The 26,257-nt window shown below is 41.4% G+C and overlaps 2 protein-coding genes across 7 annotated transcripts in view; one reads left to right on the top strand and one right to left on the bottom strand.

Annotated features, from left to right (window-relative positions):
• The window catches only part of LOC307110611 (U3 small nucleolar RNA-associated protein 14 homolog A-like), a 173,114-nt gene extending 172,060 nt beyond the window's left edge, over positions 1-1,054 (bottom strand). For all 6 annotated transcript variants that reach the window (XR_013814458.1, XR_013814459.1, XM_079789816.1 and 3 more), the window contains exon 1: positions 875-1,054. The gene's annotated coding sequence lies outside the window, so the exon portion shown is untranslated. The remainder of the gene's footprint in view (positions 1-874) is intronic.
• A 173-nt stretch (positions 1,055-1,227) lies between these two features.
• The window catches only part of RAD23B (RAD23 homolog B, nucleotide excision repair protein), a 41,812-nt gene continuing 16,782 nt past the window's right edge, over positions 1,228-26,257 (top strand). The window contains exons 1-4 of the mRNA XM_079789818.1: positions 1,228-1,651; positions 15,998-16,079; positions 17,716-17,795; positions 22,329-22,675. Coding sequence (XP_079645944.1) covers positions 1,586-1,651; positions 15,998-16,079; positions 17,716-17,795; positions 22,329-22,675 — 575 coding nt within the window. The 5' untranslated portion in view covers positions 1,228-1,585. The remainder of the gene's footprint in view (positions 1,652-15,997; positions 16,080-17,715; positions 17,796-22,328; positions 22,676-26,257) is intronic.

Raw genomic sequence — 26,257 nt, 5'->3', positions numbered from 1 at the left:
AACATCTCTATACCCCAGGTTTCCTATCTGTAAATGGGCATACTATTCATAGCTAACTACTATGGACTGCTTACTATGTTCCTTGTACTAAGATTTTACATACATTATCCAACACCCTTCCCCCGCCCCCAGTAATCAATAGAGTTGAATGCTATTAGTATCCTCATCTGATTGACGAGGAACCGGAAGCCCATTCACCCATTCCACAAACATTTGTGTGTCTTATGTGCCAGGCATGTTTCTCTGTCGGTTAACAAAACAAGACCCTTGCCTTTGTGCGACTTCAGACTGGGGTTTAGAGAAGGGAGGCGAAAAACATAAGATGGTAAATGCTATAGAAAATAAAAAACTGAGCAGGTTCCTGGAGCTAGGGAAGTTGCGGCTTTAAGTCGGGTATCTAGGGTAGATCTCACTGAGAAGGTGACCTATGAGCAAAGATTCAAAGGAGGCGAGAGACCGAGCCACCCAGGTGTCTGGGGAAGAGGGGGCTGGGGCGGGAACAGCGGGTGCAAAGGCAGCCGGAAGCAGATGCCTAACATCCACCATCACCACCACCCAGAGCTAGCGGGAGAGAGACAGGGTGAGAGGCAGGAGCTAAGTAAGGGCCGAGTTTTAACAACTTTTTTCACTCTGGGTGAGATGAGCAACCACTGGACAGTTCTGCCCAAAGGAGAGAAAGAGCTTGACCTCTTCTTATTGGCCCTTTTCTTCAGGCTCAAGGTACACGCAGGCTGTCGGGCGCTTGTCTGTGCTCTCAAGATTAACGCACCAGTCACCCCCACAAGGGCTCAGCTACACAGCAAGCGTCCGGGAAGCGCCGGGCTCATTTCGGTGGTAACCATGATCCTTTCACTTAAGCCCGGCCCCGACCTACCGCCCTCTAGTTCCCCAGCTGCAGAGCTTGGAATCCACCGAGTCGGGTCTCCACGTCGCGCTCCCGGTTACGCCAACGGGTTGCGCAACTCGAGCCTCCGGGCGGGGCCTGGACGTAGGCGGAGCGGCGGCGAGCGGGAGAACCGCCCAGGTGGCAGACGCTACGAGGCAACCCTTAAGCCCACGAGACAGGGTCACTGCGCCTGCGTACGCCGCGGGCATTCCGCAGCCGCAATCGCCCCGCCCCAATTCCGGGGCGGAGTTCTTAGCCGCGCCTGCGCACGGCCTCGCCGCAACCTACGCCTGCGCGCTGCGCCCGCCCGGCCCCATCCCCCAGGTTTTTCGGGTGGGGGAGGGGGCACCTCTCGGCGAGTCACGATGATGGCGGCCACCAGCCTGTGGTGAGCTAGCGGATTCTCTGCTTGTCTCGAAGAGCTTCTCGAGCTTCCTGCACACTCAGGGGCTGGTGCTTGAGGAAGCTAGGCGGCCCGATCTCGCGGGAAAGGCCGCAGTCGCAGGCAGCCGCGCGGCCCGAGGCCACGGCGCGGGGAGAGGCCGCCCCGCTGGGCGAATGTGACAAATCCCCACCCCCACCGTCTTCCTTCCGAGCGCACGAGGAGCGCGGGCGACCCCAGGGCCACGCCAGGCCACAGACCCCGCCCAGCGGCCAGCACCTGGAGCAGGCCCGGCAGCGGAGCTGCGCGGCGGCACCATGCAGGTCACCCTGAAGACCCTCCAGCAGCAGACCTTTAAGATCGACATCGACCCCGAGGAGACGGTGCGAGCGGAGGGGAGCGCGGGGCTGGGGCCGCGGGGAGCACGAGGGGTCCGCCGGGCCTGGGCCGGGGGCGGCGCGGCAGTGCGCGGGGTCCCCGCCTCAGCTTGGAGCAGGGCTCGGCGGCGCGCCCGAGCGGGGACAACCCCGGGTGCACCGGGGAAGCTCGGTGTGCGTGGGCCTCGGGCCCCGGGCGCTGGATGAGGCCTGAGGGCTCCGGGCGCTGGCCGGGCCCGGGGGTCCCAGCGTCCCGGCCTGGGTGGCGTGCGGCGGACCCGACCCTTCGGAGTTGGCCTCGGGCTTTGTGGCAGGAGTAAGAGGAAGCAGTGGCCGGGCGCCGAAGGCCTGGTGGCAAATGGCGTGGAGCACGCGCGCGGGGTGCTGAAGGCCTTGGCCTAGGAGTCCTTCGTGGAGATTGGGTGGGTGGGTGGGGCCAGGGCTTCCTTGGCGGGCCCTCTGGTGTGGGTGCCGAGGTGGGGGAGGGAGATGTAGGCGTCGCCACTACCACTGCGTGGACCCGGTTAGGCGCTAAGCTCTTGGGAGATGGTAACCGGAGATAATGAGCTTTTTAAAAAGGGGGTGTCATGTTCCGTCTGTCTCAGGGTGAGGGTGAGGGGTGGAGAAAGTGAATCCCGTGCCCTCTTCCCCCCAGAATTGGTAACTTTTTTATTTGCCTATATATCTTGAAGCCTTTGGCTGCAGTTCTCCCGCCACCGAATCCACATCCATAGGTGCACTTTGAGACCTCTGGTGATTGAAGATTTTTGCTTTAGAGCCCTTCAAATCCAGGCTCAAACTCAAGTCCAGGTTAACGGGTCCTCGGAATTGTAGAACCCTGCATCCCCCTCACCCCCAATAATAGCACCTTATGGGAGCGAAAAGGTAAAAACTTTGAATCTTTTCTGCATTTAAACCTTTGAACACTTTCGGAAGTCCACATGGCGAATTATCATTCGAACTTGTATCTGTGACTGCAAAAAGAGCCACTGTTGAAATCAGAACAACAAGAATCTAATAATGCCATGATCTTATATTTACTGCTTATATTTTGGAATTGCCATTCTCTACACCCGTTGAGGTTGTCATAATGCAAAATTTAAACCAGCAACTTTCTGTCCATCTATATTTTTAAAAAATAGTTAATTCTGTTCTTGGAGACCAGGGGCCATGGTGTTCATTAAATAGACATGGGTTTCATTGTGACTTCGTACGTACTTGTTATGCACCTGCTTTGCAGAGATGTGAAGATTAAATAGTATTTAAGTTGGTGGTCCCTAAATGGAATTGATTTTTAATCGGTGGCTACCTTTGAGTGAGGTTAGAGTAGTGTATGTTTATCTCTCTCATTTAAAGTTTTCTACATCTTTATTTAAGAAACATTATTTAAGAGGCATAGTTTCCAACTTTTTTGGAATTGTTTTACAAAATGATTTTATTTCAAGATATGTGTAGAAGTATGCTGTGATTAAACTTTTAAAGGTGCAGAAGATATCAGTTATAGATGAGAAACTTCAGTGTCCTCAGAAGTAATTGACAGTACCTTGTGGATTGATACTACTAATAGAAATCAGATTCTTGAATATTCCTTTACTGCTTAGAGTGTAATAATGAGTTAGAGGATGAAAGTTAAAATGCAGCTGTCTTTTTAATGTTTTCAGGTAAAACTTTTTATTAAATGTCTTTGATTTTGGTTCTTTGTAGTACTAAATGTTGGTGCTGCAGGAACTTGACCAGCTTATAATATTCAAAATTAATTCCAGAATTATTGAAACAAAAGAGTTTTTTAATATCTGTGAGTTCATTTAAGTTAGTCAATGACTTTCTACAGCTCTACTGAAATATTTATATTTTATAAGATTTGTATAGCTCTTTGGGCACTTTGTACATACATTATCTTTGAGCCAATATTGTATTTGTATAGATTTTTAACTATTTGCTATTTTCCAGTTTATTTCCAAGGGAGTGTATTAGTTATATGAATTATAAACTTCTAGAATATTATATTTTCGGGAACCTCATTGTTACAAAGTGGCTTCTCTACCTTTTTTTTTTTCTACTTGTAGAAATGTAAAAACTAACGCTCTGGGGCAAGAAATGAAAACATTTAACCTGCTATATGGGACATTTTAATTAAAGTGAATTGTAGATTTTCATTTAATGACTTTAAATTTCTTAAATGTTTTAAAAATAGCCAAGGCCGGTTTGGCTCAGTGGATAGAGCGTCGGCCTGCGGACTTAGGGGTCCCGGGTTCGATTCCAGTCAGGGGCATGTGCCTTGGTTGCGGGCACATCCCCAGTGGGGGGTGTGCAGGAGGCAGCTGATCGATGTTTCTCTCTCATCGATGTTTCTAACTCTCTATCCCTCTCCCTTCCTCTCTGTAAAAAACCAATAAAATATATATTAAAAAAAATGTTTTAAAAATAGAACTATTTTATCTTTAGAGTGGTTTTTTAGTTAATATTTTCAAAACAGAATTTGAATGTAGAATTGCAATAAGAAAATAGTGAAGACCGTGTGAGTATAAATCAGGGATGGGGAACCTTTTTTCTGCCAAGGGCCATTTAGATATTTATAACAACATTCACAGGCCATTCAAAATTATCAACTTAAAAATGAGCTTGCTATATTTGGTCAAACATTTAATTCACTCATCCCTAATGCCTTGGCAGGGCCATACCAAATTATTTCTCTGGCCTTATACTGCCCCCACCCCTGGTATAGAGAGACTAATAAGTATCCTGTTTCTAATCTGTTGAGAAAACTAGGTAACCAAGGATATTAGAGATAGATCTATATATATAAAAAACCAACCAGAATGCTGTAACCCCTGGAATGACCGGTCGCTGTGACACCCACTGCTGCCAGTGAACTGGCCCGATCCAGGGGTGGGTCCACGGCCCCTCCTCCCAGCTGCCCTGCCCCTGATCAGCCACTCCCATCCTGATCAAGGACAGGGAGGCTGGCCAACCCCCCTGCGGCCCTTCTTCCCCCCACCCCAAGCCAGCCCTACCCCTGATTGCCCCCCAGTGGCAACAGCAGCGGGATGATGGGGGTGGCGCCGCCTTCCCCTGATCAGCCGGGTCGCCTCCTGCAGAGGGAGGCCAGACTGCAGCTTAGGCCCGCTCCCCACGGGCTCATGAACTCACAGCGGCAGTGGCGGGAGCCTCTCCCGCCTCTGGCTCCCGCAGCAGTCAGACATCTCCCAAGGGCTCCCGGACTGTGATAGGGCACAGGCCGAGCTGAGGGACCCCACCCCCCCTCACCCCGAGTGCACGAATTTCTTGCACCGGACCTCTGGTCCTATATAATAAAAGCATAGTATGCAAATTGTCCCCTTGACCGGGAGTTGTCTGGGAATTCGACCAGGGGGCGGGGCCAGCTAGGGTTGGCGGCAGGGGAAGGGAGGTAGTACCAGGCTGGCAGCCGCTAGGGACCCTACCAGTGTATGAATTTCATGCACTGGGCCTCTAGTTAAAACATTCAAACCTGTAAAGAATTTTCGTGAGTTTATTTGAGCCAAACTCAACAATTGCCAGAAAGCAAAATCTCAACGCATTGGGATAATGCTTCAGAGAATGGCGGTTTTTCACCTATTTTTATACATTACAATCAAAGGAGGAGGCATAAGTGGGTTGGTTACATGAAATCTATTGGAGATAAATTAGAGAGGCGGAAGAAATCAAAGCTGGGGAAACCTCTGGGATTGAAAAAAAAGTAAAATGATAGACACATACTTCTTTTACTTAGGTGGATACAGGCTATTTAAGTCAACAATTAGCATGATAACAATAATGGAGGAATTTGTGTTATCTGTCCTCGTGCCCAGGCATTGGGTTGTGTCCTGAGGAGTCCAGAAAAAGGGAAGTTACAAGTTACCTTGACATTTCAAGGATATGCTATCGTAGATCCAAAAAGACAATAGGCTCAGTTAAGGTAAAGATTGGCCTAGGTCAGTGGTCGGCAAACTGCGGCTCGCGAGCCACATGAGGCTCTTTGGCCCCTTGAGTGTGGCTCTTCCACAAAATACCACGGCCTGGGCGAGTCTATTTTGAATAAGTGGCATTAGAAGAAGTTTAAGTTTAAAAAATTTGGCTCTCAAAAGAAATTTCAGTCGTACTGTTGATATTTGGCTCTGTTGACTAATAAGTTTGCCGACCACTGGCCTAGGACATGACTACCCACCATAACTGCTTTTAGTTAACGTTTTAATTTCAGACCATCTTTGTGGTTACTTTAGGTCTTAAGAGTTTGCAAGACTGCCATGCAGGCCTTTCCTGAGCTTGTCAGGTTAGCATGTGGCCCCTTTCATCCACATAATGTTGATTATGCTCTTGCTCTAGTACTTGTATGTGGTGTTTGCTAGCCATTTTTTATTAGTGACTTTTTCCTATTGTGGTTTATTGTATTTTAATACAGCTGTGATGAAGATAGTGCCTTATTGTAGATGTTTCTTAGATTATTAAAACATCAAGTAGTAAGTATATTAAAATCTAAAATTGCAGAGATGAAACTAAGGCTTGTTGGCATATTGGTAAAACAAAATATGGAGAGTACCTGGGAAATCTGGTATGGTTTCTGCCAGACTTGTGCTCATTCTATACCTGGCACGCAGTAAGCATTTTATAAAGATCTTTTGAATGAATTCGATGCATTCTTTTGGTGAACTTGTCAAGTCAGTGAACCCTCATGTTTGCATGTTGATTCATTCATTTACTATTTGTTGAGTACTTATTAAATGTCACGACCTGCTGTCATGGTGCATACATTATAGTGGAGTAAATCAGTCAAAAATCAAAATTTTAAAACCAGATAATGGTTATGTAGAGAATTGAAATAGGGTGAGGTAATGCGTTAGTGCATGTCAGGGTGGCTGCTTTTAAATTGACTGATCACAAAAAGCCTTTTTTAATAAGGTGACATTTAAACTGAGATCTGAGCAATAATAAGCACTCAGATGGGGAGAGTATTTTCTATAGGTAAAGATCCTTAAGCCCTGGCGGGAGTTTAGTTGGTAAGAGCACCATCCCTATATGCCAAGGTTGTGGGTTTGATCCCCAGTCAGGGCACTAGAAGCAACCAATGGCCCAGCCATTGTGGCTCAATGGGTTGAGAGTAGTCCTGTGCACCAAGAGGTCACTGGTTAGATTCTGTCAGGACACATGCCTGGGTTCAATTCTGGTCAAGGGCATGTACCTTGGTTGCAGGCACATCCCCAGTAGGAGGATTGATGTTTCTGACTCTCTGTCCCTCTCCCTTCCTCTCAGTAAAAAAAATATATATTTTTCAAAAAAGGAGGAAAAGATCAAATGTGTCTAATAATTGAGAAATCAAAAGTGAGATTTTAAACGACATGACCTTTGGTTTTGGCAACTTGGGGATCATCATTGACCCCGATGAGTAGTCTCCATGGAGTGGTGGGGCCAGAGTTAGATTTGAGTGGATTGAGGAATGTTTGGGAGATGAGGAAGTGGAGATAGTACATGAGGACATATATTGGTAATTATCCTTGACATCCCCCCTTTTCTTGGAATAGCTGTTTTTATCAGTGGGTTAAAAACATGAAATTGATTACAATATTCTGAGCTTCACAGCTTGTGGTAAGCGTTGTTTTAAAAAGAAATCCACAGGAGAATAATGAAAAATATGTAGTGTATGTTTTAAAAAGAAGAAATCACCCTCAGCATTGTTAGTAACTTGCCTGGGGTCACATAGTCAGTGACCTTGGTATGTAGTTTCAATACTCATGATAGATGGTCCTGCCCATCCTATGGCCTATTCTATTCCTTAAATTCTCATCCAGTGATCTTTCCTTCTACTTTACTTCGATCCCATTGATTAGCAACTAACACTTATCATTATTGTTAGCTGTAGCGCTTTCCCCATCCCCACTATCTGGTTTTGGTATCTCACTTTACCTTCTCTCGGATTCCAGTTCTAGTGAGACCTATAATCCATCTTTCCATATTTCTTTTCACTCCATCATGTTACTGCTTCCACCCATGCTCAGCTACAAATAGGGCTGGTCATTAAAATCACCGACATGCAAGGGTCAGCATAGCATCTCTCTTGAGCCAGGCTGCCAGAGTTTTGGTCCTGCTGTAGCATTTGCTATGTGACCTTGGGCAAGTTATTCAATTATGTGCCTGTTTTCATATCTGTAAAATGAGAGCACTGCCACTGGAAGTACTAACTTCATAGGGTTGTTTTGAAGGTTATATGAGTTTGAGATAATATACATAAAGTACTTAGAACTGTGACAGTGCTTGGCAATATGGTCCCACTCACACTCCATTGTTCTTGCTTATAAAACTCCAAATGTGATTAAATTCAGCCCTATGTCTGTGCTTGCATCTGTGCAGCTGGAAGATGTACACATAGCCACATTGACTTTTCTCACTTAAATTCATGAATATTGGCCTTGCTCCCTGAGCCCATGCAGCTCAGCTGGGTCATTTATACCTCTGTGACTTTCTAAATAAACTTTCACTTATAGCCAAGTCTGGCTTCTAAATTCTTTCTTAGCCAAAACTCAAGTACCAAGGTTGTTGAACAGATGTCCGGTTTGACTCCACCGCTCTAACACCTGGTGCCGTTTTTACAGCCAACAGCTATCTCTGGATGGTGGAAATTGGGATAATTTTATTTTCTTTACTTTTCTTTTTTCCCCCCATTTTTTTATTAAGGTATTATATGTGTACATATCTTACCATTGGCCCCCCTCCACTCCCATACATGCCATCACCCCCCAGTGTTTTGTGTCCATTGGTTATGCTTATATGCATGCGTACAAGTCCTTCGGTTGATCTCTTATCTCCCCCACCTCTCCCTAACCTTCCCGCTATAATTTGACAGTATGTTTGATGCTTTACTGCCTCTGTATCTATCTTTTTGTTCATCAGTTTATAATGTTCTTTATTATCCACAAATGAGTGAGATCATGTGGTATTTTTCTTTCATTGACTGGCTTATTTCACTTGGCATAATGTTCTTGTGCCAGTACCAGGCTGTTTTGAGAACAGTGGCTTTGTAATACAGCTTGAAATCTGGTATTGAGATCCCTCCTACTTTATTCTTCTTTCTCAGGATTGCTGTGGCTATTTGGGGTCTTTTTTTATTCCAAATGAATTTTTGGAGAGTTCTTTCTAGGTCTGTGAAATATGCCGTTGGTATTTTAATGGGGAGTGCATTGAATCTATAGATTGCTTTGGGTAGTATGGACATTTTAATGATGTTGATTCTACCAATCCATGAACATGGTTTGTTCTTCCATCTGCTTACGTCTTCCTCTATCTCTTGTTTCAGTGTCCTGTAGTTTTCCGTGTATAGGTCTTTTACCTCCTTAGTTAAGTTTATTCCTAGGTATCTTAATTTTTTTGGTGCAATGGTAAATGGGATTGCTTTTTTAGTCTCTCTTTCTGTAAGTTCACTATTGGTGTATAGAAATGCCATAGATTTCTTGGCATTAATTTTGTATCCTGCTACGTTGCCAAATTCATTTATTAAGTCTATTAGTTTTTTGATGGAGTCTTTCGGGTTTTTTATGTACAATATCATGTCATCTGCAAATAAGGGCAGCTTTACTTCTTCTTTTCCATTTTGGATGCCTTTTATTTCTTCTTCTTGTCTAATCACAATGGCTAGTACTTCCAGTACTATGTTGAACAGGATTGGTGAGAGTGGGCATCCCTGTCTTGTTCCTGTTCTTAGGGGAAATGGTTTTAGTTTTTGCCCATCTAGTTTGATGTTAGCTGTGGGTTTATCATATATAGCTTTTATTATGTTGAGGTATGATCCTTCTATTCCCACCTTGTTGAGAGTTTTTATCAAGAAAGAGTGTTGGATTTTGTCAAATGCTTTTTCTGCATCAATTGATATGACTATGTGGTTTTTATCTCTCAATTTGTTTATGTGATGTATCATGTTTATTGATTTGCGGATATTGTACCATCCTTGCATTCTCTTTTTATTTTTCTATGCTCTCCAGATTTTCTTCATTAAAGATACTACTTCTCAACCTAGAAAAAACTCCATAATCTTTTGATCTTGTTGAAATCCTACTATTGGGAATATTCTATATATATAAAAGGCTAATGTACTAAGTGTCCCTCTGACTGTTCAACCATTCAGCCAGTCGCTATGATGCCCACTGACCACCAGGGGGCAGACGTTCCGACTGGTAGGTTAGCTTGCTGCTGTGGTGCAGCCAATAGGGACTGGGCGAGACAGGCCAGACACGCCCTGGAGCCCTCCCCCGCAGTCCCTCCCCAGCCCCGATCATGTACCCATGGGGTCCCTCGGCCTGGCCTGCGCCCTCTCACAATCTAGGATCCCTTGAGGGATGTCAGAGAGGTGGCTTCAGCCCGATCCCCACAGGCCAGCCCAAGGGACTCCACTGGTGCACGAATCCATGCACCGGGCCTCTAGTGTTTTTATAATAGAATAGATTAAATTGGCATGAATAGGTTGGCTTAGGACCCTAAATACCTGAATATTATATTTAAAGTAGGATTTTGGGACCACAGGCATACCCTACAGGCATGCCTCTTAAATTCTTAACCCTACTTTAAGAATTAATTGCCTTTGTTTGCTATCTGTTTACACATTATTATATTGTACTCTCAGTTACTGCTTCATTTTTAAAAATCGCTTTTCTTGTAATATATTTTTTCATTCCTTGGGTCCCTTGGGGAGATTTTTCCACTTGCACTGAAGCCAACTAACATATTTTTAATCAATTCTATTCTCAGAATTAGCAGGAACCAACTTTGGGAGAGAGATTCAGGAAATACTCCTTGGCACCTGTGCCAGTTTCTCAAATGGAAGGGTACTACCTAAGGAGCCAAGAAGGAAAGAAAAGGCTTTGCCCATAGTGTAAATTTTGTGAAAAATTTTTGTAAACATTTTGGCAATTAACCATTAGTAAATTGGTTAATTTAGTTGCTCTTATTTTTTTTTTAATTTGCTAAGCTATGTAATACTAGAACTACTGCCTCAGACTTTCCTTTTTTAATGGAATCTGTTCCCCAAATTGCAGTATATTCTTGTGTAATATTAGTAAGCAATGGTTGAGGGAGTGCAATGAGGTGGAGTTCTTTTAAGCTCTAAGTTTTCTCTTAGATTAATAAAATCAGGCTTTATAGTAAAGTATACAAAGTATAAAGTGATAGGCTTTGGGCCACTGGTCTAAGAAACCACTGGACTCTATATGCTACTAGTCATATTTTTATACCTATATGTAATATATAAACGCAGCTACACTATATTTAAAGAAAACAAATTGCTTGGCAACTAGCTTTTGTGTTTTAAAGATAATTGCAAATTTTTCGTTCATATGTACATGCATTCATTGAATGCTTTGCATATATAGTCATCATTCTTGTACTGCCTAGTATTCAGATGAATGCATGTGCAATAGTGTATTTTATCATTTCACAATTGATGGATATTTGGGTTATTTTCAGTATTACCTACAGAAATGTAGTGCGCATATTTTGTTCATATATTTTTGAAGTACTTGTGTGAGCATCTCTAGCATTGATTTCTAGGTAGGGAATTACTGGATCAAAGGCTGGCAGATTGCCTCAAAAATGCCTGTGGCAGTGTTCAATGGTATTTGTTTAAAAAATACCAACTTCCATATGAGTAACTAGCTGGGGTTCAAATAGAGATGTACCACAGGTTAAATGAGTTAAATATTGTGAAGCTCTTTGTATACTGCTTGGTATATGGTAAGCACATAGCACCTATGAGCTGTTAGTCATTTAGCTGCGATGTTTTGAGGCAGCTTGCATAACTTTTTCCTGTGTATAGTTATAACAGTAATAAGAAACAACATAGTTACAACAGTAATAAAGAAAATAATATTGAGGAAGCTGAGTTATTATAAATATTTAATTGCTGACCTAATCAATAAGCGATAGTCTTAGAAATCTTATGCAAAAGTGCTGTGTAAGAAGACTGACATGCAAGGACAAATATGTGATACCTTAATCAATAAAGAAATTTAAACAACAAAAAAAAGAAGACTGACATGCAAAACGTCATACTACTATGAGTGGGATATAATTTATAAGACATTTTGATATCTGAAACATAAAATTTAAATTTGTTCAATGGAAATGACTGCTTTTAATGGTTGTTGGCCTGAACTAGGGTAGTGCCATGGGATGCAATGTAGTGTTCACATTGGGAAATAGTTATATGGTAAGTTGGAACCACTGGATAAATTATTTAATGTGAGGAATATGGAAGAAGCAAGAGAAAAGTACCTCACAAGGGAATGGGATAAAAAAAGACAGCCTATCAGCTTTTGCACTAGCACTTCTTAATAGACTACAGACATACCTCAGAGATACTGCTGATTCAGTTCCAGACCACCACAATAAAGTGAGTTGTAATATATGGGGGGAGAGGGTATCTTGCCTTTAGTTCATTAAAAAATGCAACATCTGTGAAGCACAATAAAGTAAAAGCACATGTAAATGAGGTATGCCTGTATTATAATTGTCTCCCCTTTTTTTTGGGGGGGGGGGCCATGTCAACTATGTTTAATATTAGGTATCAAGTATGATTTTCTTTTAAAGTGCACAATTTCATAAGAGAAATATGTGGCTAGAAAAGAAGGTTTGATTTCTTGAGTGTCTCTAGTTGAGTTAATGATGAAATCCCATTCTTTAGGAGGGGATAAGTAGCAAAATGAAAGTTTAGCCCCTGCTTGTTTATTAGCCTTTGATAAAGTAGCCCTGATTATTTACTGGGAATGTGGAGCTCAGTTTTCGATCCATCCATTGAGATGACTTACTGGAAGAAGAGCATTGACACAAGGCTCAACAGTTACAGGAGTCATAACTGCATACATTGCTGGCCGTAACCTTCCCAAGAGAAACCATGTGCACAGTTGCTACCTATCCCTTTGCAACATCTAGAAAGAAGACTTTTATAAGCGGGTTCAAAGTGTGCTCAATTTTATTGGGTTAGGGAAGACTTAGGCAAGATATAGATAACATCTGGATGGTTGTTAAGACTAGGAGTAGATGAGATAGATTATCCTGGAATAGGAGAAAAGGCAGCCTTAAAGGGCTGGCTAAGGAAGAGGAATTCACAAAGGAGTAAATCGATAGGAAGAACACCAGAAGAGTATGGTGCTGTGGAAGCCAAAGGAAGACAGTGAAAGGTGATGGTTAATGTCAAATGTGACAGAAGTCAAGTAAAATAGGGAACAACTAAGAAATGTTTGATTATGATGTTGCTGAAATCAGTGATACTGGTAAGCACAGTCTAAACAGAATTGTGGGAGTAGGCACTACTAGAGAAAATAAGCAACAAAATGAGAACAAAGTTCATGCATCTGTTTATCAGCACTATTGATTGCACAGGAGAAATAGGTGTGGAGTTACCGTAAGTGAAGCAATGCATGTAGTTAAATTTTTGAAACATGCTTGAGACTAAGGAAAGGAGAGTGTAGCTAACAGAGACAAGGGATTGTGAGTTTTTTGTCTGCTTGTTTCGTTTTTAAGATGATAGAGATTTGGGTCTGTTTAAATGTGCATGGAAATGAACTGGCTTTGATGGAGAAGTTGAAAAGCAAGGTGGAGAAGGGTAGGAAACATAATGACTTTAGCAAGGTACTGGGGAACATAGGAAGAAGAACCCGGGACCATTAGGTGGGAAGGAGGTTAGATGGGTCTACTAGTAGATGCAAAAAAAAAAGTGTCATTTTGGTGGCAGAAAGTTGAGGGTGAGTTCCTCTGATGTCTTCTATGTTTTGAATGAAATAGAAAATGCTCATGGGGTAGATTGTGTTGGGAATCAGATTTAGAGGCGACTACAGCTTTGAAATACCTCTTGGAGAATGGAAGATAGGGTTAACCAGGAGAATAGAAGGAAGGAGGATATCGTTCATTTTCACCAATAGCATTTAGAAGACTGGATAGAAATGTGGATAGGTTAGGTAGTTAATGGTAAGATTCGTTAGCTAAGTGAGAGAGAGGAGACTGTGACACCACAGAGTGGTTGAAATAATTTTATGTTGAGTACTGATGATTTAATTGTGTCAATCCAAATATGAAATTTTGCCTTGCAGGAGCAGCAGAAAATCAAGAAAGTCTGTGATATTGGGAAGAAAGTGATAGAAGCAGTGGCGTTGTTGTCTAAGCTGAGTAGAGCTAATAGTAAAGATAAAAATGGAAGTAGAGGGTCTAGGGACCAAAGTCCTAATGAGTTGCAAGACTAGGTGTAGTAAACAGTTCTGAGAGAGCTAGTAGGAATATGGCATTGGTACTTAAAATTTTAAAAATGGGAAAGATTGGGGATAAGATTCAGCCTGTCCTGTGACTACTAGATGACTTAAGTGGATTACAAGTAAAGATCATTGTGTTGAGGTTAAGGAACAATGCCAGAATTTTAGACAGGTCAGTGAACCCGGTTCCAAAGTCACAGTTTAATTATTTTCTTTGATACATTACCTACAGTGATATTACTGGGTCAAATCCTCCCTTCCCCATAAAAAGAGTTGAGGCATTTTGGCATATTGCCCTTTATCATTTGATACTCTCATTCTGAGACTGTATCTCTTCACACTTAATACCAAGAATTATTCAGTATGTCTGGCATTAAAATCCATGCTTTTGTCCCAGCTTGTATTGCTCAGTGGTTGAGCCTCAACCCAGGAACCAAGAGGTCACTGGTTTGATTCCCAGTCAGGGCACATGCCCAGGTTCATATATTAAAAAGAAAAAGAAAGAAGATGATGCTTTTGGCTGTCCTGTAGGTGCTGGACTTGCTGGTACCACAGATGCAGCTACTGTGCTGCAACCGTGATGTCAGGGCAAAGAGGAAATGGTTACTAATATATCCCCCCCCCCAAAAAAAAAAAAAAAATATATATATATATATATATATATATATATATATTCCCCAAAAATGTATACACACACTTCGAATAATTATAAAGGCAGTGTTTATTAGAATACATTACATTTTCAAAATTGAGCTATCAGCTTGTTAAACTATGTCTACATTTTTTGGGGGGATGCCCGATATATGCTTTTGGTTAGTAAAGACATTGAACTTTTTTTTCTTTTTTTGACTGTGTAATTGTAATTTGCCTGCCCCTGTCATTTGTCCATTTTTCTGTTGGCACAAGAACCTTTTTCTACCATTTCACTTTCCTTAATTTCTTTGACTTGCATTTTTCCTTTTAGTATTTATCTTCTATTTGAATTGTGTGCTTAGCTTATTGATTTTCCTTCTTTGTTTAATAATAAACACTTTTAAGTGTTAGTCTGATTACTTTTTTAGCCAAACCATATAGGTATGGATGTGTATAGAGTTCTCATTATTATGTTCTTAATATTCTTTAATCACAATTTTTATTTCTTTGAAGCAAATGTCACTTAGTAGTAAATGATTGAAATTGTTTTTTTTTTGTTTTTGTCCTGCTTTATTTGCAAGGTGTTTTTTCTCTCTCTCTTCCTAATTCTTTATTTAAATAAGCAAAGCTAGAGAGTGGTGGTTACTTATTTAGGCTTTTGAAAACAGTGAAATAGTCTTTGTGGCCTAAACTATTAAAAGAGCCCAATCAGGTAACTCAGTGGTTGAGCATCAACCTATGAACCAGGAGGTCATGGTTTGATCCAAGTCAGGGCACATGCCCCTGGTTGTCAGCACAATCCCCAGCAGGAGGCAGCCAATTATGGATTCTCTGTCATTGATGTTTCTATCTCTCTCTCCCCCTCTCCCTTCCTCTCTAAAATCAGTAAAAATATATTTTTTTTAAATTGTTAAAAGATATATTCTATATGGGTCCTAGAAATGAAAATACAGTTTTTATTGGGTAGAAATTATTTTTATATATATATATCCACTAAATCTTAGTTGCCTACTCATCCTGACCTGTCTCAAAAGAATGAAATTCCTGCTTGTTTCTTTTATTTTTTTGTTCCATACATTTATTTTTTATTTTTTTCTAAACATTTTTGTGCTACATTAATTTACCCATTCAGCAAGTAATAACTGAGCACCTACTATGTGCTTAACCACTGTGTACTGTTCTGAGTACTGGAGTCACTCATAGTGACATGTGTGATTTATGATTTTTACCAAGCAGTCATAGTTGCAAATGTTGCATCACTTCTTTCTTTCTTTAAAAAAAAAAAAAAAAGTGTGGAAAGAAATATGCGCTATTTAACTTAATCAGTCTTTTGATAAAATATTGTAAAAGTATGATCATTAAGTTTTTTGAAGCATTAATGTATATAAAAAAATGTTTCCTGCATCACTTATTCAGATTCTGGGTTTTCATTTATTCTTTAGACTTTCCAAAACAAAAATCTTTATTTTTCCTACAGGTGAAAGCACTGAAAGAGAAGATTGAATCTGAAAAGGGGAAGGATGCCTTTCCTGTAGCTGGTCAGAAGTTAATTTATGCAGGTATGGATTGAACATTGAAATTAATGTGCCATTTTCTTTCTTTTTTAAAAAAAATATATTTTATTGATTTTTTACAGAGAGGAAGGGAGAGAGATAGAGAGTTAGAAACATCGATGAGAGAGAAACATCGATCAGCTGCCTCCTGCACACCCCCTACTGGGGATGTGCCCGCAACCAAGGTACATGCCCTTGACCGGAATCGAACCTGGGACCTTTTAGTCCGTAGGCCGACGCTCTATCCACTGAGCCAAACCGGTTTTGGCTAATGTGCCATTTTCTTCCTCCTGTGATATTCTTTTAGTTTTAGAAAAGAAATTGCACTACTAGCCTTATAGTAACCAGGAAAATGTATTTTAAAAGTGGACTTGATATTTGACTTTTGTGGAGAAAACGCTTTTTTTTGTTCTTCAAAATTAGCATAACATCATCATTGTAGATGTTGGATGCCTATGGATTCTTATCTCTTTCTAGATAGGGATTTTGTAGTATTTTCTTAACTGAGATAGTTTAAAGAAAACACTAACCCCAAATTTAGGAATCAGCAGCCTAAAGAGGCAGGTTGTTGGTGGCAGACATAAAATTATAATTTCTGGTTCCTAGTCTTGGTCTGTTTTCTCAGTTCCATAGAGTGGAGAGACTGTTCTTTTGGTTTTAATATCTTTAGCTTTTATTCAATAACTTTTTTAAAATGGAAAATAAGTTCAAGGAAAAGGAAACCTGAAGGAATCCCGACCTCACATTTGACCTTTAGCATTACTGAACACTTTTTTATTGTTTAAAGTATTATATGTCTCCTTTTTCCCTGATTGACTCCCGCCCCCAACTCCTGCCCACCGAAGTCTTATGTACTTCTTTGTGTCTTACCCAGCAGCTCTATATCATCTTGTCATTTCTATATACTAAATCATTTTCTGAAGTACTTTTTAAAAATATATATATAGTTTTATTGATTTCAGAGAGGAAGGGAGAGGGATAGAAACATCAATGATGAGAGAGAATCATTGATTGGCTGCCTCCTACACGTCCCCCACTGGGGATCGAGCCCGCAACCCGGGCATGTGCCCTTGACTGGAATTAAACCTGGGACCCTTCAGTCCGCAGGCCGACGCTCTGTCCACTGAGCCAAACCAGCTAGAGCAGAAGTACTTTTTATTGAGTATCACTTTTATAGCATTGGAACATTTTTGTCTTGCCAGGTGTCTGGTATTTGTGGGAGCAGGAAGTTTGTTCTTTTCTCCTTCTCCCTTGAAGAAGGATTATAAGTTGTTTCCCAGGAGGGATCCTTATGCAATCTCAATATTAAATTTTACTTGTCTTTATAATTTTTTTCCTTAGGGCCTTGTTAATATTTCCTTAACCAGCAAGTATTTTTATTATAAGTAATTTTTAAGAATTGCTTGGGATATCTATATACTATATATGTGTTTGATCTTAGTCAAATGCTTATGCCTCCTTAACTGTGTTGAATTGTGTTTCCATTTATATTTATCCTCATCTTGACTGATTGGTTAATGTTTTTCTTTTGGGGAAGTATTTTAATTGATAGAATTGATGTTGATGATTGTTTTAACTTCAGTTATATCTATGACAAAGGTTACTGTGCCTTAAATAACATTTTTTTTCTTCATTTTACTAGGTAAAATCCTCAATGATGATACTGCTCTAAAAGAATATAAAATTGATGAGAAAAACTTTGTGGTGGTTATGGTGACAAAAGTAAGTTTAAGCCTTATTCTTTATATCTTCATGTATGTTTTTTTTAACTTTACTAGAGGCCCGGTGCATGAAATTCGTGCACTGGAGCGGGGGTGGGGGGGTCCCCTCAGCCCAGCCTGCACCCTCTCCAATCTGGGACCCCTCAGACATCCCTCTCACAATCCGGGACTGCTGGCTTCCAACCACTCGCCTGCCTGCCAGCCTGATCATCCCCTAACCACTCCCCTGCTAGCCTGATCGATGCCTAACTGCTCCCCTGCCAGCCCGATTGCCCCCAACTGCTCTCCCCTGCAGGCCTGGTCATCTCGAACTGCCCTCCCCTGCAGGCCTGGTCCCCCCCAATTACCCTCCCCTGCCGGCCATCTTTGACCACATGTGGGCGGCCATATTGTGCGAGGGTGTGAGGGTTAATTTGCACATTGCCTCTTAATTATATAGGATTATTATTTTTTAATTCTCACCTAAGAATATTTTTTCCCATTAATTTTTAGAGAGAGTGGAAGGGAGGTGGGGGGAGAAACATCATTATGAGAGAGGAACATTGATCAGTTGCCTCCTGGACATGCCCCAGCTGAGAATTGAACCCACAACCATTTTGGTATATGAGATAACGTTCCAATCAACTAAGTCATCCAGCCAAGCCTAAATATGGGTTTTAAAGTCACAAAATCATTGATATATATAGTAGGAAATAGAGTTCAAATAAAATTTGACAACTAAATACTTTTGTACTAAGTAACAGTTTATATGTATTGGACTTGAAAATTTTTTAATCCATTAAGAACCATATTGATTTTTCAATGTTCAAGTACTTATTCATTAAATGTTAAACTTTAAATACAAAGAAAGAAATCACATGAGGAAACTTTGTCTCATCTAGTTTTTAAAAAAATATGATAAAATATACATAGCCCAAAATTTACCAATTTAACCATTTTTAAGTGTACAATCCAGTATCATTAAGTACTTTCATGTTGTGCAACCATCACCACCATCAGTTTCCAGAACTTTTTTCATCTTCCCAAGCTGAAACTGTACCCATTAAACAGTAACTTTCTGTCCACACCTCCTCTCCACCTCTACATACTTAATGTAAGTGGAATCATACAGTATTTGTTCTTTTGTGACTGACTTATTTCAGTCCTTGTTGTAGCTTTACCGTCCTTTTTAGGGCTGAATAATATTTCATTTTCTCACCTAGTTTTATCATACATAGTCCATATGGAAAATGTGGTGGCAACACATTTGGATATGTATTTGTTATCGGTCTTATTACCATTAGTATTATAGTAACCTTGACTATCTACACCAGTGATGGGCAACCTTTTGAGCTTGGTGTGTCAAATTTCGCCAAAAAACTGAGCATAACTCGGGTAGTGTGTCACTTTGAGGAAAAAACATTATTTCGCAAATGTTTCATCCTCGGGAGCAGCAAATGTTTCATTCTCAGCATGCAGCCGTGTCAGTGCTGACACGCGTGTCATAGGTTCGCCATCACTGATCTACACTAATAAAAGAGAAACATGCAAATTAACCATCACTCCGCTATACCCACAAGCCATGCCCACCAGCCAATCAGGAGTGAGTATGCAAATTAACCCAACCAAGATGGCAGCCAGCCATGGAGTTGGAGCAAGCAGGAGGCTTGGGTTGCCCCGGCAATGGAGGCAGCCAAGCTTCCCGACCACCCTGGCAGGCTCTGGCCTGCTCTCAAGGCTACAAAGTTTCAATTATAGAAGATAAATAAATCCCAACAAAAATGGTGGCTGCCATGGAGCTGGAGCTGACCAGGAGGCTTGGGTTGCCCCCGGCAATGGAGGAAGCCAAGCTTCCCGCTCGCCCTGGCCTCTGCTCAAGGCTACAAAGTTTCAATTATAGAAGATAAATAAATCCTAGATACTTGCTTCCAGCCGGCCCAGGCCTCCGCTCAAGGAAATGCTGGGGGAAAAAAGGAAAAGAAAAAAAGGAGGAGTTGGGACCTTGGGTCGCCGGGGGGTAAGCAGACCAGCAGGGGGGCCAGTTGGGGGTGAGCAGGCCTTCAGTGGGGGTCAGTTGGAGGTGATTAGGACAGCAGGGTGGGGCAGTTTGGAGTGAGCAGGCCAGCAGAGGGGTAGATGGGGGTGAGCAGGCTGGTGCGGGGGGCAGTTGGGGGTGACCTGGCAGGTGGGGGGGCATTTGGGGGCGAGCAGGCCGGTGGCAGGGGACAGTTGGGGGCGAGCAGGCCGGCATGCAGAGTGGTTAGGGGCAATCAGGCAGGTGAGTGGCTGGAGCCAGCAGTCCCAGATTGTGAGAGGGATGTCCGACTGCGGTTTAGGCCCAATTCCTGTAAACGGGCAGTAGGACATCCTTCGAGGGGTCCCAGATTGGAAAGGGTGCAGGCCGGCCAGGCTGAGGAACACACACACACACACACACACACACACACACACACACACACAGTGCACAAATTTCGTGCACCGGACCACTAGTTAGAACATAATTAAGAATTATCAGGATAGGTTCAGAATACGTGCGTGCATTTGAATAATAGCTACTTGGAGCCTAGCCTGTACTTATCTATAATAATAAAAGCATAATATGCTAATTAGACCGAACAACCTTCCGGATGAAGCTGCGGTGGCCAAGGCAGTGGCGGTTAGCGTTGATCAGGCAGACAAGCGAGTGGTTAGAGACAATCAGGCTAGCAGGCAGAGTGGTTAGGGGCGATCAGGCAGGCAGGCAGAGTGGTTAGGGGTGATCAGGCAAGCAGGTGAGCAGTTAGGGGTATCAGACAAGAAGGCAGAGTGGTTAGGAGCGATCAGGCAGGCAGGCTAGCAGTTAGGAGCCAGTGGTCCTGGATTGCGAGAGGGTGCAGGTCAGGCTGATGGGACCTCCTCCCCCCACCCCCATGCATGAATTGCATGCACCAGACCTCTAGTTTTACATAGGATTCCAGTGATATTTGTGGTTGCTTTATTTTCAAATTAGTAGTAGACGCTAGCTATTAGAAGGCAAAGACTGATATAATTAGGCATTATGGAAGCAATGAGAAATGATCTCATTACCAAGAAGAGACAGGAAAAAGCAAATAAGGTAAAAAGTAAGCAGAAAATCTTCAAGAAGGTTGGTTTGGTACTGTTTAGAAGGAAGCTTAAATTGCTGTTTGTGGCAACAGTGACCTTGAGGACATGGTATGTAAAAATATTATAGTGGTAACAAATGGTCTTAAGGAAAGTATTAAATGGCCAAAATGCATTTATTTACATTACATTTTAATCTAGATTGGAGTTTTAGAACATTAATGATCTGTAATGTTAAATCGGCAGTTTAAAAAGTTACAGAGCTAAATACAAGTCTTAGAATAGGAAAAGGAGGTGATGAATGCTATTACTATTTTTTTAAGTTCCCTATTTTGCACTAGCCACTTTAAAAAAAAAATTCTTTATTGTTGAAAGTATTACATATTCTCCCCTTCTCCCCCCATTGACCCCCTCCAGCCCACCCCCTGCCCCAGGCCCTCACCACCCCATATATGCATGGCCTCATCTGTGTCTGTGGGCCATGCATATATGCATACAAGGTCCTTGGTTGATGACCATCCTCCCTCTCCTTCCCTCCAAGATTCCCTTAGACACCTTTTTTCTAATGCACTCTGTACTGGCTCAAATTGAACAAGACAGAAGTCAGCTAATTGCTTTTACAATTTCTTGTTTTATACGAAGCAAATTGTGTTGAATTTTACCATTTTTCATCAAAACAGTTACCTTTTGTCATTAGGAAAGTTATGAGCTAAATAGGTAGTGAACGTTGATAGGCCTTAAGAGAATAAAAAGACTCGTAACAGTATGATTTTTACCCATATATAATTGCTTTTTGTTTTTGTGGGAATAATTATGGCTCTTTCTAGTTCAGAAAGTTTGGAACATGTGGTTATAACTTTATTTGGCCTTTATTTTTCTCTATTTTTTTTCTTTTTAATATATTTTTATTGGTTTCAGAGAGGAAGAGAGAGAGATAGAAGCATCAATGATGAGAGAAAATCATTGATTGGCTGCCTTCTGCACGGCCCCACACTAGGGATCAAGCCCACAAACCAGGCATGCGCCCTGACCAGGAATTGAACCATGACCTCCTGGTTCATAGATCAACAAAACTCAACCATGGAACCCTCGCTGGCTGGGCTGGCCTTAATTTTTCTGTTTAACTACATACAGATCTCAGAAGTTATGTTAACTTCTTTGTACTTATACCTATCTGTTTTAATGCTGACTTTTTTTTTCATATTACCTTAATATGAAGGCTGAAATTGTTGGCTAAAGCTAATTGAGATTGATAGTTAAGATAATGTATATGCTGCCATCAGCTTTGAAAGAGTAACAGTGATTCGGAGTCTTAATGTTGACTCTTTATTATGTCACTTTACAAAGTTACTTTCAAGTTACAAGTTATTAGTATTGGGTTTGTAGCATCCTGTAACAATAAAGTCTAATTAGAGATCAGGTAATAATGTTGTATTTTATCATCTTTCATTGTTTTGCTTTTTAATGTGTTTAGCCCAAAGCCGTAACAACACCAGCACCAACAACGACGCAGCAATCAAATCCTACTACCACTACCACAGTTAGTTCTTCCACAGCACCAGCTGTGGCTCAGGTCCCAACCCCCACCCCTGCTTTGGCTCCGGCTCCCACTCCTACTCCCACTCCCACTCCCACTCCCACTCCTACTCCTACTCCTACTCCTACTTCTACTCCCACTCCTACTCCCACACCTACATCTATCACTCCAGCATCAACGACAGCATCTTCTGAACCTGCACCTGTTAGTGCCACAAAACAGGAGAACCCTGCAGAACAGCCAGCAGAAACACCAGTGGCTACTAGCCCAACATCAACTGACAGGTAAGAACTGGATGCTAGAAAGTTGTATCTTAAAATATGTTCATAACACGGTCTTCATGCATGTGTTTATTTTTATTATTATTCTGTTCAAATTAACTTTGAACTCTGATAAAAAACAGTATCAATTCTGTCTGTTTAACTTTCCATAATCCAGATTTTTGTATGCTCTGCTTTATTTTTCCAGAGGGAAAAGGAAAGAGGATCAAAGTCATTTATTTTGTGTAGAAAAGTCTGGAAATACAAATGACCAAAAAGAAGAACTATAAAATAATACTATATTATAGCTTGACATATTATAAATAATTTGCATGAGTATTATGTCCAGTGTGGTCTTTGGAGCTGTTTCTATTTTGTGGCTTTAGTGCAACTCTGGACCTCAATGGCAGTAGCTAGAGTCCTTGGAATCAGAACCAGTCACAATGGAAAACTGCAGCAGTTTACTCTTTATTTCCCCAAATTACGCACCTCAGAGCAGGATAATACAAGAAGGGGAAGAGTGAGAGGAGCTCAGAAAACAAGCTACTTAGCTGTGCTTTAGTCCCTTCATCTGTGCCTTAAACATTTAGTGGGCCTGTAAAGCACAAAACTTAGATGATTCTCAGGAGGTATTCTGGTATGAATTTGAAGGGTATAAGAAAGTTGTTTCATCACCACTGGCCTAATTTTATTAATAGGGATTTGTTTCTTAGGTCAGTTTTGTTCTTCAAAAACTATTAAAATGCAAATTCCACTCTTAATTGTTGATAGTTGACTTAGAGAAACTGCACTTGTGCACAAGAACTGTATTGTTCTTAATTGAGGACAAATTTGACCACACTTAATGTTCATTAGTAAGGAGATGACTTGATTTGTGACCTGTTCATATTAAAGAACAGCGCTACTCAAAATGCAGTGATTAGTAGACAGCATCAGCATCACTGGGAGTTTAAGTTAATTCTTAAGCTTCACCTCAGATCTCTAAATCAAAATTATCTGGGGGTTGGTCCCAGAAGTTGGTATTTTCCAAGCCTGGTGAATTCTTAGGCTTCCTAAAGTTTGGGAAGTTCTGATATCCAGTACCACAGGTCAGTGAAAATATGCAATATACTAGAGGCCCAGTGCATGATTGAATCATGCACGTGTAGGGTCACCTACACGCTTTCGCTTTCGATCACGGGGGAGCTGGGTGCCTGTCCGCTGGTGCACCAGGCCTTTCAGAAGCCTCCGGCGCGGGGGAGGCTTCTGAAAGGCCTGGTGCCTGAGTGGACAGGCACCCAGCTCCCCCGCTTTTGATGGTCCGCGGTGGGACATGAGCTCGCTGCCCCAGAGGCCCCTTCTATGCCACAGCACAGCCATGGCGCAGATGCTGAGCTAGAGCCGCCGCTGGCGCCGCAAGTTCAGTGTCCCGCCGGCCCAATCGGCCACCCTGGCCACCCCGAGTCCCGCGCCCCCCCCCCCCCCCCCCCGCACCTCCTGGCCAATCGCAGGCATAGCGAAGGTACGGTCAATTTGCATATTTGTTTATTATTAGGTAGGATATTTGCATTAAATGAATATGGTTTCAAATATAAAAAGCAGATTACAAAATAATACAGATAATAACCATAAACCAAACATAAGCCACAAACGACATTGTGTATTTCTATGGGTATGCATATTAATGTGTAGAAAAACAGTACCAAAGGGATAATATGTTGACTGATAAATGGTTTCCTCTGCAGATAGGGAGGAAAGAAGTGGTGAGGCAAAATCAAGAATGAAGAATGGTAGTTAAATGATATCTCAATCTTAGCTGTAATGTTTGAAAATAAATTTTAAAACAATGTGCAGCCTGACTGGTGTTTCTCAGTGATGTTGACCTATGAACCAGGAGGTCACAGTTCGATTCCTGGTCAGCGCTCATGCTCTGGTAGCAGCTTGATCCCCAGTGGTGAGTGGACTTGCGGGAGGCAGCCAATCAGTGATTCTCATAATGGATGTTTGTATCTCTCCCTCTCCCTTCTCTGAAATCAATAAAAACATTTTTTAAAAAAATGGAACAATGTGCGAAAAAATAGCACACATTATTCCTTTTTTTTTTTTAATTGTTTATTTAAATCTTCACCCAAGGATATTTTCCATTGAGTTTTAAAGAGAGGGAAAGACAGAGAGAAACACATCAATTGGTTGCCTCCTGCACAAGCTCCGACCAGGGCCCGGGCCAGGGAGGAGCCTGCAACCTAGGTACGTGCCCTTGACCAGAATTGAACCCGGGACCCATTGGCCTGCCAACACTCTAGCCACTGAGCCAAACCAGCCACGGCAGCACACGTTATTCTGTAAAAGAACAATAATGAACGAAGCTAACCCTACCAGATAGTAAAATGTATTATGCACAGTAACGATTACAATTTAGAATGGCTCTTATTAAAAAGATTGTTCATGAAATAGACAGTAGTCTAGAAACAGACTAAAATACATAGGGGCTTAATATACCATAAAGATGTAATTTCAGACAACTGTGGGAAAAAGGCTGTTGGAATACTTAGTCTTCTGGAGGATGGATTACAGACCTTACATTCACAAAAATAAATTCTAGATGGGTAAAGATTGAATATAAAAGTGAAACCATAAACTAGAAGATAACAGGAAAAAACAAAAATAATTGTAACCAAAAAGTCTTAAAGAGGGAGCAATTAATATATTTGACTACAGAAAGAATTTAAATGTTGGCAACCAAACTAAAAATTCCTTAATAAAAGCTTGATTTGGTCAATTAAATGGAATACTGCATCTGTTGGAAAAACCTGCCTAGTTATGGTTGTGCTGACATGGAATAATTGTTAAGTTAAATGAAAACACACAAAAGAGGACACAAGTGATTGTTATATAGAAACTGGTAGTGGTGGTTGTCTCTGGGCAGGGGTCTTGTGCAGAAGAATTAGTTTCTGGGTACATATTTCTTTGGGAAGTTTTGCCTTCTACACGTTAGTTTCCCTGTCTAGTTAATGAAGGTACTTTAGAAATTATACCAAAGAATTATAATCATCTTATTGGGTATTACCATACCAGACACTCTGCTAAGCACTTTACCAGCAATAGCCCTACACACAACATTTTTGGATATATAGATACTATTGTTGATCTCATTGTATTGATAAACCAAGGCTTAGAAAGTTGAATTCAAACTTAAGTAGTTCCCTTACTTTTGCTATGCTACATACAGAGCTGAAGTATATTGTGTTTGTTTTTAAAATTGGGACAGAGGTATAAGTGTGTGTTGTCTTATTGTGTATGTTTTAATCTAAACTGCTAACTGCTACCTTTACTGCTTTTGTAAACTTAGGTTTATTGTTCTTCGGCCTACTCTTCGTGGTCTCTTATAATCTTGTTTTTGTCTACTTTGTTTTTCAGACTCATCAGCAATTGCCCAACAGAAATTTAGTCCCTTTAAATTGGTTTACTTTCAGTTACAACTTGGATTTAACTCTCTTCTGCACTTTTTGGTTATACTGTGTTCCTTTACTTAGATGCCTTCTTTTTCCAGTTTTTGTGTTCAAAACTTACCTATAAGATCTAACTAAATTCCACTATGTAAAGACTTTCCAGGTCTTTCTAGCTTAA

Source organism: Cnephaeus nilssonii (genome assembly GCF_951640355.1).
Source record: "Cnephaeus nilssonii genome assembly, chromosome: 14".
NCBI classification, from domain to species: domain Eukaryota; kingdom Metazoa; phylum Chordata; class Mammalia; order Chiroptera; family Vespertilionidae; genus Cnephaeus; species Cnephaeus nilssonii.
Note: the sequence above shows the minus strand (reverse complement) of the source record. Positions and strands in the feature narration are given on the sequence as shown.